Raw genomic sequence first — 15,633 nt, forward strand, 5'->3', positions numbered from 1 at the left:
AGTATATACAGAACAAGAGAATAACTAGGGAATTTGTGGGGTAGTTTTTGGAGAGAATTCCGAAAGACTAGATCTTTCTGCATGTGGAGAGACATGGATTAATCAAGGGTAGTGACTGTGATTTGCTACAGGAAGTTAAAATCACACAATGCCAGGTTATGGTCCAACAGGTTTATTTGGAAGCACTAGATGTCAGAGCATTGCTCCTTCATTAGAAGTAGGACCAGAAGACACAGAATTTATAGCAAAAGATTACAGTGTCATGTATATTGAAGAAACCTAGATTGCTGTTAAGTCTTTCATCTTTTAGAATGGGTTGCAGGTCACATTTTCGAGATAACTTAAGGTTTTATAAAAAGAAAGGTGACATCTCAGCTCAGACAATGCTTTAAAAGTATGGCTGTATCCTAATCTTGAGTTGGACTGGTTCTATTTCCAAAGTGGAATTTATAAAATATTAGATGGATTGACTACCTGCAGATTGTATGCTTTTTGAGCAAAATAGAATGTATCTGCAAATATAATGCTGCAAATGCAAATTCACCCCATAGACACATATGTGTGTGTGCATGCATGAGAGAAAGAGAGGGACAGAGTGTGAGTGTGTATATGTGAATGTGAGTGTGCATGAAGATACACAAAGCCAACACACCTGAACATCCCATCGTGTCAGGCAGTGGGACCCTGCTTGAGAACCTCTCTGGCTATGTCAAGGGCACTTTGAAACCCATTGTACAGGAGACCCCCAGCTTCTGTCACAACACTATAGGTTTATAGAGTCATAGAGATGTACAGCATGGAAACAGACCCTTCGGTCCAACTCATCCATAGCGACCAGATATCCCAACCCAATCTAGTCCCACCTGTCAGCACCCGGCCCATATCCCTCCAAACCCTTCTTATTCATATACCTATCCACATGCCTCTTAAATGTTGCAATTGTACCAGCCTCCTCCACCTCTATCAACAAACACATCGACCTGGACCCAATATACCGGCCACTGCAGCGGACAGCTGGAACTGACAACCGGAAGTGGCAGAGACAAACCACTATAAATGCCGGAGGAAACATCACAGATATGCTTCACAGGAGGCTCCCAAGCACTGAGAATGTTACCTAGACAGGGGACAAAACATCTGCAACACAAATTCCCAGCTCAGCGAACAGAACCACAATTCCTCCACTTCCTCTGGCAGCTCATTCCGTACACGTACCACCCTCTGTGTGAAAAAGTTGCCCCGTAGGTCTCTTTTATATCTTTCCCCTCTCACCCTAAACCTATGCCCTGTAATTCTGGACTCCCCGACCCCAGGGAAAAGACTTTGCCTATTTATCCTATCCATGCCCCTCATAATTTTGTAAATCTCTATAAGGTCACCCCTCAGCCTCCAACGCTCCAGGGAAAACAGCCCCAGCCTGTTCAGCCTCTCCCCACAGCTCAAATCCTCCAACCCTTGCAACATCCTTTCAAGTTTCACAACATCTTTCCGATAGGAACGAGACCAGAATTGCACACAATATTCCAACAGTGACCTAATCAATGTCCTATACAGCCACAACATGACTCAATACTCTGACCAATAAAGGAAAGCTTACCAAACGCCTTCTTCACTATCCTATCTACCTGCGACTCCACTTTTAAGGAGCTATGAACCTGCACTCCAAGCAAGGTCTCTTTGTTCAGCAACACTCCCTAGGACCTTACTATTAAGTGTATAGGTCCTGCTAAGATTTGCTTTCCCAAAATGCAGCACCTCGCATTTATCTGAATTAAACTCCATCTGCCACTTCTCACACTCTCTCATGCACACACTCACACTCTGGCTCTCACTCATGCAAGCACACATACATATGAGTCTATGGGGTGAATTTGCATTTGCAGCATTATAATTGCAGATACATTCTATTTTGTTCAAAAAACACACAATCTGCAGGCAGTCAATCTATGTAATATTAATAAGTTCTACTTTGGAAATAGAATCAGTCTGACTCAAGAGTGGGATACAGACAGACTCTAACCTCACACCTTTAAAGCATTGTCTGAGCTGAGATGTCACTTTTTTTTATAAAACCTTATGTTATCTCGAGAATGTGACTTAAAAGAAATTCTGGGATTTACATATTAATGAACCAAAACCTGCAATCATTCTAAAAGATGAAAGACTTAACAGCAATTTAAGTTTGTTCAATAGATCATTTCAGTTGCATGACACTGTAATCACCCTCACCCTATCGCAATAAATTGTGTTTTATGGTCTTGCTCCACAGCTTCCTGATGAAGGAGCAGTGCTCTGAAAGCTAGCACTTCCAAATAAATCTGTTGGACTATAACCTGGCATTGTGTGATTTTTAACTCTGTCCACCCCAATCCAATACCAGCTCCTCCACATCATTGTTACAGGAAGGTCAATTCTGACAAATTTGATGAAATCTCTTGAGGAGGTAACAAAGTCCATTGATGTGGGGAACTGATGCTGTCGACATTGCCTTTAGCGAGGGTTTTGATAAAGTCCTTCATGACAGATTGGTCAAGAAAGTAAGAGCCGAGGGGATCCAAGGCAAAAGTGGCGTGGATGGATTCAAAATTGGCCAAAAGGCTGGGAGAAGATGGTCGAGGGCTATTTCTGTGACTGGAAGTTTTTTTCTGGTGAAGTTCAGCAGACTACCATGCTGGGGGCCTTGCTGTTTGTAGTGTACAATAATGATTTGGACTTAAATGTACAACATGATCAAGGAGTTTGTGTAGGATATGCAAATTAGGAGGGAGGTAATGAGTAAAGAAGATTGCTGTAAACTGCAGACATCAATGGACTGGTCAGGTGGGCAGAAAAGTGGCAAATGGAATTCAACCCTGAAAAATGTGAGACAATGTAATTGGGGAAGCTAAGAGGCAAGGGACTACATTATGAATGGTGGAAATCTGGAAAGCACAGAAAATTTGAGCGACCTTAGTGTGCATATCCAAAGATCTTCAAGGTAACAGGACAATCAGATAAAGTTGTTAAGAAGGTGTAAAGAAGGCATAAGGAGTTGTAAAGAAAGGCATGTGGTGTGTTGGCTTTCATTAGCAGGGAGATTGAGTTTAAGAGCTGTGAGGTTACGCTGCAGCTCCACAGAGCCCTGGTTAGCCAAAGCTTGGAATATTGTGTTCAGTTCGGGTCGCCTCATTATATGAAGGATGTCAAAGCTTTAGAGAGGGTGCAGAGGAGATTTACCAGGATGCTGCTTGGACTGGAGGGCATGTCTTATGAAGTAAGGTTGAGGGAGTTAGGGCTTTTCTCACTGGAGCGAAGAAAGATGAGAGGTGACTTGATAGAGGTGTACAAGATGATGAAAGGCATAAATAGAGTGGATAGTCAGAGACTTTTTCCCAGGGTGGAAATGTTTATCATGAGGGGGCATAATTTTAATTGACAGAGGGAAAGTTTAGGGGAGATGTCATAGGTAGGTTGTTTACACATAAAGTGGTGGCTGTGCGGAATGCACTGCCAACAGTGGTAGTGGAGTCAGATACATTACAGACATTAAAGCGACTCATGGATAGGCACATGGAAGATAGTACAATGAAGGGTATATAGGGTAGTTTGATCTTAGATTAGGATAAAAGGTCAGCACATCCAGGGCCAAAGGGCTTGTACTGTGCTGTACTGTTCTATATTCTAATGCAAATGGATACTTGTTTTTATTAGAATTAGAATCCCTACTGTGTGGAAACAGGCCCTTCGGCCCAACAAGTCCACACTGACCCTCTGAAGAGTATCCCATGCAGACCCATTCCCCTACATTTACCCCTGACTCAGGCACCTAACCTATACATCCCTGAACACTATGAGCAATTTAGCACAGTCATTCACCTAACCGGCACATCTTTGGATTGTGGGAGAAAACCTGCACAGACACAGGGAGAATATGCAACCTCCACACAGACAGTTGTCCAAGGCTAAAATCAAACCTAGGTCCCTGGTGCTATGAGGCAGCAGTGCTAACCACTGTGCCACCAAAGGCATAGAATACAAGTGCAGAAAGGCTATATCTGCATAAAATGTTGATTATTGTGCGCAGTTCTGGTCTCTTTTTTGGAAGTATGAGTTTGCACTAGGGAGCATGCAAACAAGATTTACCAGGATGCTGCCTGAGCTGGGGGATTTGAGCTTTAAGAAAAGATTGGATAGGCTGAGGTCATTTTCCTTGGTGCAGCAAAGGTTGAGTGGGATCTGACTGAGGTGTATAAGAATATAAGGGACATTAAAAAGAATGGTTAGGAAGATACTGCTTCCATTCGTAGTGATCAAACTGGGCACAAGGACTTAAGGTAACAGTTAAAAGTCTAAGAGGAGAATTGTTTTTCACTCAGAAAGTGATGGGAGTTTGGAATTCACTGTGAAAGAGCAGTTGAGTCAGAAACTCTCATCACACTTCAGCAGTATTTAGATTTCCATCTATGTTACTGTAGTCTCCAAAGCTCTGTAGCTGGAAAGTGTGATTAGTGTTCACAGATCTTTACTGACTAGCCCAGACACGATGGGCTGAATGGTCTTTTTCTGTGCTTCTATGACTCAATGAGGCTATATATGTGAGCAAAAAGGGGTGTATCAGTCATGTGGAGCAATGAATGAGTTGTTGGATGGATTTGGCATGGAATGGTTGTCTTTGAGAAATTTTGAGATTGTGAGGTCAGTCGCAAGTCAGGATGAGTAGTCTGAGAAAAGTGATTTATGCAGAAGTAGTCAGTTGTGAGTAAACAAAAACCCCAGAAAATTACACTGTATGACTACATATTGCTTTGAAGAGAATGCAGAGGACATTTGCCAAGATATTGTTCTGGATACAGCATTTCAGCTCTAAAGATACCTAGGACAGTTAGGGTTATTTTCCTTGGAGCAGATAAAGCTGAGGACCTGATTGATGGCTACAAAGTCATTAGAGGCATTGATAGCATCAGCTAGAATAAACCCTTCCCCTTGTTAGAGGGGTCAACTATCAGGGTGCATAGAGTTAAGGTAAGAGGCAGGAGGTTTAGAGGGGGAATTTAATAATTCTTTTTTCACCCAGAGGGTAATAGCTATCTGGAACTCACTGCTTGAAAGAGCATCTGAAGAAGGAGCGAGACTCCCAAAGCTATTATTTTCACATAAACCTGTTGGACTGTAACTTGGTATCACGTGATTTTTAACCTTGTCCAACCCAGTCCAACATCAGCACCTCCACATCATGCCTGAAAGAGTGACAGAGACTGGAACAATTACAACATTTAAGAGGCATTCAGATGAATACTTGAAATGCCACAGCATACAAAGTTATGGACTAAGTGCTGTGAAATGGGATTAGATGTGAGATGACCAGCAAAGACTGGATGGGCATAGCGCTTCTTTCCATGCAGTAATGATCTAAGACTCATGATCAATTGAGAAGGTAAACAGGAGATCTGACAGAAGTATTCACTATCCTGACAGATCTGAGCAAAATAGATAGGGAGACAACTGTTTCCAATTGTGAAAGAATCAAGAACAAGAGTGCACACAAATAATTAGCAAAGGATGGAAAAATATGAGCGGCTTGGATGCACAGTCAGAATGCATGACAGTTGAAGTAGTTTGTTGTTTTTTGTCAAGGAGAAACATGCATACATCTATTAGTTAAACTTTTTTTGTGACAATGTAACATGGTCACCATCAAGCTAGATTTTGTTGAATTCAAACTCCCACCCACACCAGCTGGCAAGTTAGATTCAAACCCTAGATTCAAGTCATAGGAGCTGATGGGGGCTCTGCTACTCAATGACATCTTGGCTGACCTGATCATGTTCAATTCACTTTCCATCCTTTTTCACCAAACTCTTGAATCATTTACTGCTGGAAAATCCATCCATTTCAGCCTTGAAAATATTTAATGACCCAATCGCTACAACCCTCTACAGTAAAGGATTCCACACATTCACAGCACTCCTCAGCCCTGCCCTAACTAGGGGATTCCTTACATTGGCATTATTTCCCCCAGTTCCTAGACTGACCTCTTCACATCTACCCAGTCAAATCAGTTGATCTAACAGCATGTCAACATCCAGCAGGTGCCAGACCTGATGAGATTCTTCAGCAATTTCCATTGTTTGGTTTCAGATTTCCAATAGTTATGCAGTTTTTTGTTTGTTGTCGTCCTGCCAAGTCCACGGCTCCAACTGGAGACCTGGGAATGATAGGGAGGAAATGTCCATTGGTAACGCCTTGGAGTCGGACCACGATGGGCTGAATGGCCTCCTTTCGCGCTCTGTGTAGGTTCTGCGAACTCGGTCACGAACAGATCAAGAGGTGGAGTGCGCAAGAAAAAACTCCGAAAACAAATCCCGAAGTCAAGAAGCCGCAGGCAGTAAACCTCGACAAGAAACAGAGCCAAGGTGCGGGGCACATGGCTCCATCGCTACCTCTTCCACCGGTTGCCAAAGCAACGCAAGCCCCACCCCTCCATCCTCCGTCGCCACGGCAACTCGAAATCACCGATGACGTGACGCTTGTTTACGCTCAGCGGCCAAGTCGCCGTGCACGAGTCGGAAGCCGCCCGCCATTGGCCGGCGGTGGCGGCGCGTCTGCCTGCCCGTCCAATGGCGGCGCTGTGCACGCGGCGGGCCGGGACGCCGATTGGTGATCACGCTCCGATCAGCTGGACCGCAGCAGGCGCTGACTCCACCCCTGAGGCTCCGCCCACCTGCACGGCGCAACCTAACTTCGGGGCGGGGCGGGGGAAAAAAACAAACGGCTGGCTGACTGACGCGTCGGTTCGCCAATAGCAGACGGAAGCTTCGGGGCAAGGGGCGGAACGAGGTGGGAGACGACCAATGGATTCGAACGGAGTGGCGGTCGCCGGGCCGTCAGGTGAGGTTACGCCGAGAGTGAGGGCGGCTTGTTTTCGAGCATGGTCGAGGCTGAGTGTGGAACTGTTAGTCAGACGGAGGAGTTCCGCACAGTTGGGAGATAGCAGTGATTTGTTTCAGCCTGTCCTCTGGAGAGGCGAAGGAGGCGCCGGTATCGATGTCCGAACCAGCTGAGTCAAGGCGGCTCGGTTTCTGATCGAAGGGCTGTGTTTATTCCCCCCTTCACGGGAGAGCGGCCATGGGGGTGAAGCTGAGGGATTTCGGCATCGTCCTGGTCGGTGAGGAGCTCGGCGGCTACTCGAGCGGGGACCTGGTGTCCGGCCGGGTGCTGCTGGAGCCCAGCGAGGGCCTGGCGGTGACGGCCCTGCGGCTGGAAGCCAGAGGCTGCGCCCGCGTCAACTGGATGGACAAGGCGGCGGCGGCGGCGGCTGCCCCGGGCTCGGCGGCGGTGCCCAGCAGGTACCGGGAGGAGGTGGTTTACCTGCAGCATCGACAAACCCTGCGGGAGGCGCCAGGTAAGGACCGAACCAGAGATATGGGGGTGGAGTGTGCAGGTCCCAAAGCCGCGGCAAGTGCACTGAGTGGCCACTCGGCCCGTCGTGCACATGTTGCCCCCCTCCCCGCAAGAACAGTTCAGCTAATCCCCACTACCCTCCATCATGCCCTCCTGTTCTCCTCCATTCCTTCACCCGTCTCCCTCCCTTCCCCCCACCCCCGTCACCTCCCTTCTCTCCCCCCCCACCCCCGTCACCTCCCTTCTCTCCCCCCCCCCCCCCCGTCACCTCCCTTCTTCTCCCCCCCCCCCGTCACCTCCCTTCTCCCCCCCCCCCCGTCACCTCCCTTCTTCTCCCCCCCCCCCGTCACCTCCCTTCTCCCCCCCCCCCCGTCACCTCCCTTCTCCCCCCCCCCCCGTCACCTCCCTTCTCCCCCCCCCCCCCCGTCACCTCCCTTCTCCCCCCCCCCTCCCCCCCCTCCCTTCTCCCCCCCCCCTCCCCCCCCTTCCCCCCCCCTCCCCCCCCTTCCCCCCCCCTCCCCCCTTTCCCCCTTGTCCCCCCTGTCCCCTCTTCCCCCCCCCCTCCCCCCTTTCCCCCCTCCCCCCTTTCCCCCCTGTCCCCTCTTCCCCCCCCCTTCCCCCCTGTCCCCTCTCCCCTCTCCCCCCCCCTTCCCCCCTGTCCCCTCTTTCCCCCCCTCCAGCCGTAACCCCTCCCCGCCGTAACCTCCCTCCCCGCCGTAACCTACCTCCCTCCCTTCCTCCCTCCCTTCCTTCCCTCGTCTACCCCTTCTCTTCCCCCCCCTCCACCAATCTCCCCCTTCCCTCCCCCCCTCATTCTCCCTCCTTCCCTCCCCCCCTCATTCTCCCTCCTTCCCCCTCCTCGTCTCCCTTCCCCCCCCTCCCCCACATCCCCCCCCCCCCCCCCCCTCACTGGCAGAGCATTCCAGATCCCAGCTGCTTGCTGCTATGCATGGAAGTTCCCTTCGTGTCACCTTTACCCTATGAGTCCCTACTCTTCTGCTAGTGTCAGGAGTTTTTTTTTCGCTATCTGCTCTGCTGTATCCGGGCTTCTCCTTATTTTGAAAGTGTCCATCAAATTCCTCTCAACCTCTTACCTCCACCTCAGTTTTTCTAATCTTAACCCACGTACCTGTGGTTTTCTGATGCCTGGAATCATTCTCGTGAATCTCTCCTGCACCATTGCTCTTGTCTTTGACCTTCTTGATGTGGCAGAACTTGAGCAGTAACTAGTTTTGTAAAAGACTAAAGTTGCCATGGGCTATTGCAATATGTCAGTTTGCAGGACTTAAGTGTAAACAGAGTAACCCTGTTTCTTGCTTTACTATCTCAAAACGCTGAATGATGTTTTGCTTCTGTCTGATTGTTATTTATGAGCTGCTTTATTATTTTAAGTGATGTATCCTCTACTTTGTATACAGGGAAGAATGTGCAGTCCCTAGTTCTGTCTAATGAAGTGTTTTTTATGCTCTTCTGTACAAAGGTGCAGTGTGTGCAGCCTTGTCAAACTACACTTCATAAATGTTTAATCAACCTCTACAGGCATGCTTGATACACCTTTTGAGCAGACTGGTCACTAGGCTAGAACACTACATATTTAGTTCTATTTTTGGCAAACTAATAATCAATCTTAAAGCTGTCTGTAGTTCAGATAGTTAATCTTTCACTTGTGTTAATCAACCACTGATCATATTCTTAGTGCAAATTCGGTAGATGGCTCATGTAATCACTCCTGCAGTTTAGGGATGGGGCTTCTTGCAGATTTGAAACGCAGTGCAAAGTACACTGCATCAGTATAATTGTCAAAAATCACACTGCTGGAAATGTTGAAATGTAGAAAAAGACAAGCTACTTAAGTCCTCCTTTAACTTCTGGAGAAATAATGCAAAGATGAAAATCAACAGACAATGCAATAAGTTTGAGTCTCTTCTGCAGCTCATCACTACTGGAACATACAAGTTAAAATTTTTTGTTTCTTTTTTCTGTCTCCTCCACATCCTGCAGCAACACAGTTAGGAGAAGTCAAAAAATGCCCAAACTCATTGTCATTAACTTCAACTTGTATATGCAACATTTAACTCATTAAGATTACTGCACAAATACAAAGAAATGCACTCTCATTCTTCCATGATCTCTTTGGCGATGACACTAACCAAGTAGCACCTAGCCTTGTTTCCATATGTTGTACTGACTGCTCCCCCTAAGGAAAGCTCTGATTGGAACATTTCAGTACTTTGAAAATGTAAGTTGCTGACCTCGTATGTACTTCTACAACTTTTCTTTTACAGCTTTCTAAATAAAAAAATTATATAGAACCTCTTTATTTACTTCAGGTAATCAAGGGTACTTCATATTGCAACCAGGAAAGCATGAATTCGCATTCAGCTTTCAACTACCACAGGGGTAAGTAACAGGAATATGCATATTCAACATGTGACATCTTTAAAGAAATATAAATGATGAAGATTCTAATGTTTCATATTTAAAACATAGGCCTTTGGTTACATCCTTCAAGGGGAAACACGGTAGTGTTAAATACTGGGTGACAGCAATATTGGAGCGGCCATGTGTCCCAAACCAAATTGTGAAAAGAGAATTCTCTGTGACAAGTCAAATTGATGTTAATGCACCAAATTTTCTGGTAAGTTGAATAGGGTTTCCTGATACTCTTTTTGTAGTTTTTATTTGGGCGGCTGTCATAAGGGGACCTATGTTTGGCTATTGTGCATTTTCACCCACTTGCCAAGCTTTTCTTTCTTTATTCATAGAGATGTATAGCATGGGAACAGACCCTTCGGTCCAACACATCCATGCAGACTAGATATCCCAACCCAATCTAGACCCCCCTGCCAGCACCCGGCCCATATCCCTCCAAACCCTTCCTATTCATATACTCATCCAAATGCCTCTTAAATGTTGCAATTGTACCAGCCTCCACCACCACCTCTGGCGGCTCATTCCATACTCGTACCACCCTCTGTGTGAAAAGTTGCCCCGTAGCTCTCTTTTATATCTTTTCTCCTCTAATCCTAAATCTATGCCCTCTAGTTCTGGACTCCCTACCCCAGGGAAAAGAATTTGCCTATTTACTCTATTCATGCCCCTCATAATTTTGTAAATCTCTATAAGGTCACCCCTCAGCCTCTGACGCTCCAGGGTAAACAGCCCCAGTCTGTTCAGCATCTCCCTATAGCTCAAATCCTCCAACCCTGGCAACATCCTTGTAAATCTTTTCTGGACCCTTTCAAATTTCGCAACATCTTTCCGATTGGAAGGAGACCAGAATTGCACGCAATATTCCAACAGTGGCCTAACCAATGTCCTGTACAGCCGCAACATGACCCCCCAACTCCAGTGCTCAATACTCTGACCAATAAAGGAAAGCATATTCATCACAACTGTTCTCATTCTTCCATTATAGCTCTACATTCAAATTGAAATATTTGTTTAATATGCATAAACAGCCAACAAATATTAACATGTTACAATTTTATTGTACTGGCCTACTAACAATACAGTCGAGTCGATGATGCTTTTGCCTACCCAGCATTCTGAGTCTACCAAAATGTGGTTCTTGTACAAAATCTCGAGTGGTAGTTGTACCTGCCACTTGTTGATTTGCCTCTCTGCACAGGTGAAAAAATTGATGATGTTTGTTGACCTGTACAGACTTCCCAGATTTCATTGTATTGGTGGTCAGGCTCAAAGTTGACTTTGAAGTTTTAGAATCTGCAGTAACATGCACATGAGATCCAGGGCAGTCCAATGACATTGGCCCTGAAATGGCTCTACAAGAAGAGGTGCCGTACTAACCAGTGGATGAGATGAAAACAATCTATTAGTGGAAACTTGTTGGCCAGCTTTTGAATATAATCAGGTAGAATGTAAATGAAGTAGATCTAATAGGGTGGAAGTTCTTAGTAACACTATATTTTGGGGATCTTTGTCTATTATTCTGTTATATATTGAACTGTTAAATCTGACCATATGTAATCAGCTCAAAGTTGAACACTTGTTGTTGGGTAGATTTTTAGATTGAGTAAAGACTTTGGCAATTAACTTAACTTGACTTGGAACTGTTTTAGACTAAACCTCCACTCTACTAAGCTGTGGCTATAAAGTGAACAGTTCAATTTAGCATTAATGATTCAGATTATTGTTTATCTGTAGAGAACATTTCTGAGAAAACTGTAGCTTTTAGAAAATAAAATACTGTGATAAATACTGAGTCAGTACTATCACTTTCGTTTTTTAGTCTTCAGTGTCAAAAAGTAAAGAGAAGACAATTGGTTGTTGGTTTTTTACCTCTGGACCAATATCCCTAAGTGCCAGTATTGAGAGAAGTGGATTCTGTAATGGTGAGCTATATACATTTATTTTTATTTCTTTTGATGTAGGACTTCCATTGTTTTTAATCACCTGTTATTTTGCAACAGGTGAAGCAATCCCAATCTATGCGGAGTTTGAGAATTGTTCTTCGCGCCTTATTATGCCAAAAGCTGCAATTTTTCAAACACAGACTTATCTTGCAAATGAGAAAACAAAGACCTTTCGACAAGTGATCGCAAATGTTCGTGGAAACCATGTTGCATCTGGTAGTACAGAGTCATGGAATGGGAAAGCTCTTAAAATTCCACCAGTTACTCCATCCATCCTAGATTGCCGTATCATCAGAGTGGAATATTCTTTAGCTGTAAGTATATCAATGAGATTTTTGGAAGTACCTATTATGTTCTTTCAGCCACCCTGTTTATAAACTTAAGATCACAAATTAACTTGCCGTCAAGGCTGCAAAAAAATAATGTAATCTCTCTACAAAAAGGCTAGCTATTTTTTCTTTAGTGGTTTAGTCCTGACTATGTTTCTTTTTGTACAGGTCTATGTACACATTCCAGGTTCTAAAAAACTGATGCTTGAGCTTCCCATAGTTATCGGCACCATCCCATACAGTAGCTTTGGAAGCAGAACATCTAGTATGTGTAGCCAGTTCAGTATGGACATGAGTTGGCTTCAACTTGCCCTGCCTGAACAGCCTGAAGGTAAGAGTCTTCTCCTCCAGTTAATCTGTTACAAATACTGTACAATAATCTAAGGATTACGTCTACGCGTTTCATACTTGTGATGTCCTGTTGCTGAGAGCTAGTAAAGTATTGTTTCTGGTGATTTCTTGTTGACAGTTTGTCAAACTGTCTTGATATTCTCTCTCCACAGCTCCACCCAACTATGCGGATGTTGTATCTGAGGAAGACCTTGCCAGGCAATTTCCATCCCTCCCGCAGGCTGATCATTTGGAGCATGAATTTGGGAGCCCAATGTTTGCTTACATTCAGGAGTTCAGATTTCAGCCACCACCAATTTATTCAGAGGTTTGAACACATGAAACTTTTAATTAATCCTGAGTTTTAGTTATATTTTAAAACTAATTTGTTACATGTGCAGTAATATGACTTGATCCTACTGTATCTGAATTGTCTATAGAGATTTGCTACAATTTCTAATTTCATGTCTTTTTTTTTCTTCAGTTTGACCCATACCCTTCCTTCGCAGAAGAGATGCAACGAGAAGTATCATTTGAAATTTGACAGTTTTATATCTTTTACATTCGTTCATCTTTTGGTTGGTTTAAAACTAAGCATTGAAGAAGTACAGAGCATCTTCAGCATTGCAAAAATATTTGAAAGGAAGTGAATGGTGGCCTGTGGTGGGCTGATCGAGAGTAGACTGACTTGCATAAGAGAATTCTGTTTGGGAAACGAAGGGGCTGAAAGTGGTTAACATATTTGCAAGATGTGTAAGTGTTAAACTTGCACCAAATATTGGGAGTAAATGCAAAGCTTAGTCAACCAAAACACTACAGAGCAATAAAAACCCCTCCACTCTAAAATAAGTCCCTGACAGAACCCAAGCTTCCCTTTCATTAAGCAACAATTTATGCTGAATGGAAGGTGATATTCTTGCAATCACCAGGACAGTAATAACTATTAATGTGAGGAAGGGTTACTACCACTAAATGACCACTATGTTTGTCAGTTAAAGGGACAGAAAGCAGTTTGGACTATTCAAGACCGTTTGTTGGGAAAGCTGAAGATTAATGTTTACATTTGTTTTTCTGTGTCCTGTTAAAACACTTGTACAATGTTGCCTTTTACAAAGGGTGTTTTTCCAGTTCTCAAAATTACTGTCAATACTTTTTAATGTCGAGCAAAAGTAATCACCATATCTGTATTTGTAAAGTAACCAAAGAGTACGATCTTGGACCTTTTTCAGTTATAAGTTTGCATTCATGTATCTTAAAGGAAATACTGTGTATAATTATCCATCTTCTTATCTTTACAAATAGTTGTAAATGGCAATTTTTGAGTGCAAAAAAAAATTAGTCTCAATTCTGTCCCAGTACAGGGAAGTGAGAGTTATTGATTGAATGGTGAGAGGGATCGAGGAGATACTCAGGATAGTTATGTACGCTGTTAAGTCGTTCATTACAAAGGACTATCTAGTGTGCGGCTGTGTTTTTGCCATGTGTTTTCTATGAAGGTGTTTGCATATTGGTATTTGCAAGAATGTTCTTTTGGCTGCATAAGAATTATTGGATGATGACAAAGTACTTCAAAGGGCTGTCATTGAAATATAGGGCGAAATGCCAATGTTACATTTAAAGTGTCCCCCTAAATTAATAGTATGCAACTTTTTTTTATATAGAAAAGTCAAAAACTGAAACCTTGCTGACCCTTTTTTTCATTTAGTATGATCTGAATTACAGTACTACATCTGCCATATTAGTGGATGAGAAACAGAAGACTTAATTTGGTTGTTAAAGATTCAAGTATGAGTGCTATTTTACAATTGAGACTCTTTCTTTGAGGGAGGCACTTGTGTGAATGATAAGCTTGCATTTAAGCATCTATGAAATGCGCAATTGCATATCGTAGGAATGCTTTTAGCAAGAATTATTTTACTGTTTACTACTTTATCTCTGTCTTGTACTGCTGTTTTCTGTTCTTAACTCCAATTTGGTTTCTGATTTGTATGTTTAATGGTGCAATATTGTGTTTCTCAGGGCTTTGGTGCAATGCATTCTTGGTTTCCACTTCCAGCAATAAACTAAGTTTTCAAGTTGATGAAAAATCTCCTTCCTGACTTGCTAGATTTAAAACTTCATGGGTGATGGTCAATCATACCACTGTCAGGAGGTGAGACCTCTTCAGTCAATTGGACAAGTCAATATTTTCATAGTGTCAGTACAAGTTGTCTTTTGCACCTTGAATCTGCTTATCAAGATATCTTTTTTAATTTCTCAATCCTGTTTGAAAATATTGGAGCCAATTTTGAACTGGATGTTCTTGAAGTTAGGATTAGAATTTTTTTCAGTCTTCATGTGTAAATGTGAAATGAATTGTCTTAAGCAAATTGAAATAAAACTGAGCGATGCACTTAGGCTTGAGAAAGTTAAAGCTTTGACATTTTTTTGAACAGAATTGTATATAGAATCAAACTTTGTAATTTCATAGCATTGTTCATGTCCCTGTAGCTTGTATGTCACTAATTGGCAGTCAGCTTTGGCAAATGTGACCTTTCTTGTCAACTGGCAACTAATAAGGAAGGTGAGCATTTTAAGTGGAATAAAAAGCATAAGCACAAATATGAGTATTACTTGAATGTGCAATTATAACTTTTTACAATAAGCTAAATGTGCATTATTCAACTACTTGCCATTAAAACTGTGATTTTTTTTCAACTTTTTACTTTTTGATGTAAAGAGCAGTGTGTTTTGTATTTAAATCTGATGTTTTTTTTGTTAATAAAAGTTCTTTTGGCCAAAGCATCAACAGTTGTTCTCTCTTAATATACTGTTAAAACTTATGTTCATGGGCAAGGGGATGGAATCTAGATTTTGGTGAATAGAGGAAGGATGATGTGGGAGAACCTGTCATATCTCCAGCAAACAATGTAGGTGTATTAAGCTGTAACACTTCATTGTACTGTTGCTAATATATTTCACTTCAAATTATTGGAAATTTGGCGCTACAATGCAATTGGTTCAGTGTTCTTGATGTTTAGACAGAATCATTTTAAATAGAAAATCCTGATGCCAGTCCAGGTACTTGTGTGCACAGGATAGGTTTTAACTATGACTCTTCATAGTGGAATGGCTTGATATTCACCATCAGGAGGTGCATGTCAAGTGCCATAGAGATTATGTACTGGGACATGACCAGTCCCTATGGAACACTACCACAATCTTTTCCACACACCCGA

At 43.3% G+C, this 15,633-nt stretch overlaps 1 protein-coding gene across 1 annotated transcript; it reads left to right on the forward strand.

Annotated features, from left to right (window-relative positions):
* The first annotated feature begins 6,862 nt into the window (after positions 1-6,862).
* Positions 6,863-15,203, forward strand: LOC140468879 (arrestin domain-containing protein 4-like). Its single transcript, XM_072564932.1, has 8 exons — positions 6,863-7,381; positions 9,711-9,780; positions 9,871-10,018; positions 11,633-11,735; positions 11,814-12,070; positions 12,254-12,416; positions 12,589-12,743; positions 12,900-15,203. The coding sequence occupies exons 1-8, from the start codon at positions 7,105-7,107 to the stop codon at positions 12,957-12,959; spliced, it is 1,233 nt and encodes a 410-aa protein (XP_072421033.1). The 5' UTR covers positions 6,863-7,104; the 3' UTR covers positions 12,960-15,203.
* The last annotated feature ends 430 nt before the right edge of the window (positions 15,204-15,633 follow it).

The sequence above is a fragment of the Chiloscyllium punctatum genome, chromosome 48 (genome assembly GCF_047496795.1).
Source record: "Chiloscyllium punctatum isolate Juve2018m chromosome 48, sChiPun1.3, whole genome shotgun sequence".
Taxonomy (NCBI): domain Eukaryota; kingdom Metazoa; phylum Chordata; class Chondrichthyes; order Orectolobiformes; family Hemiscylliidae; genus Chiloscyllium; species Chiloscyllium punctatum.

What these genes read in the sequence shown, in the direction of transcription:
- LOC140468879 (XM_072564932.1), top strand. Translation starts at nt 7,105, where the DNA reads ATGGGGGTGAAGCTGAGGGATTTCGGCATCGTCCTGGTCGGTGAGGAG. An exon ending in AGCTTTCAACTACCACAGGG is followed by an intron (nt 9,781 to 9,870) that starts GTAAGTAACAGG and finishes TTTAAAACATAG; the next exon opens with GCCTTTGGTTACATCCTTCA. An exon ending in GAGAAGTGGATTCTGTAATG is followed by an intron (nt 11,736 to 11,813) that starts GTGAGCTATATA and finishes ATTTTGCAACAG; the next exon opens with GTGAAGCAATCCCAATCTAT.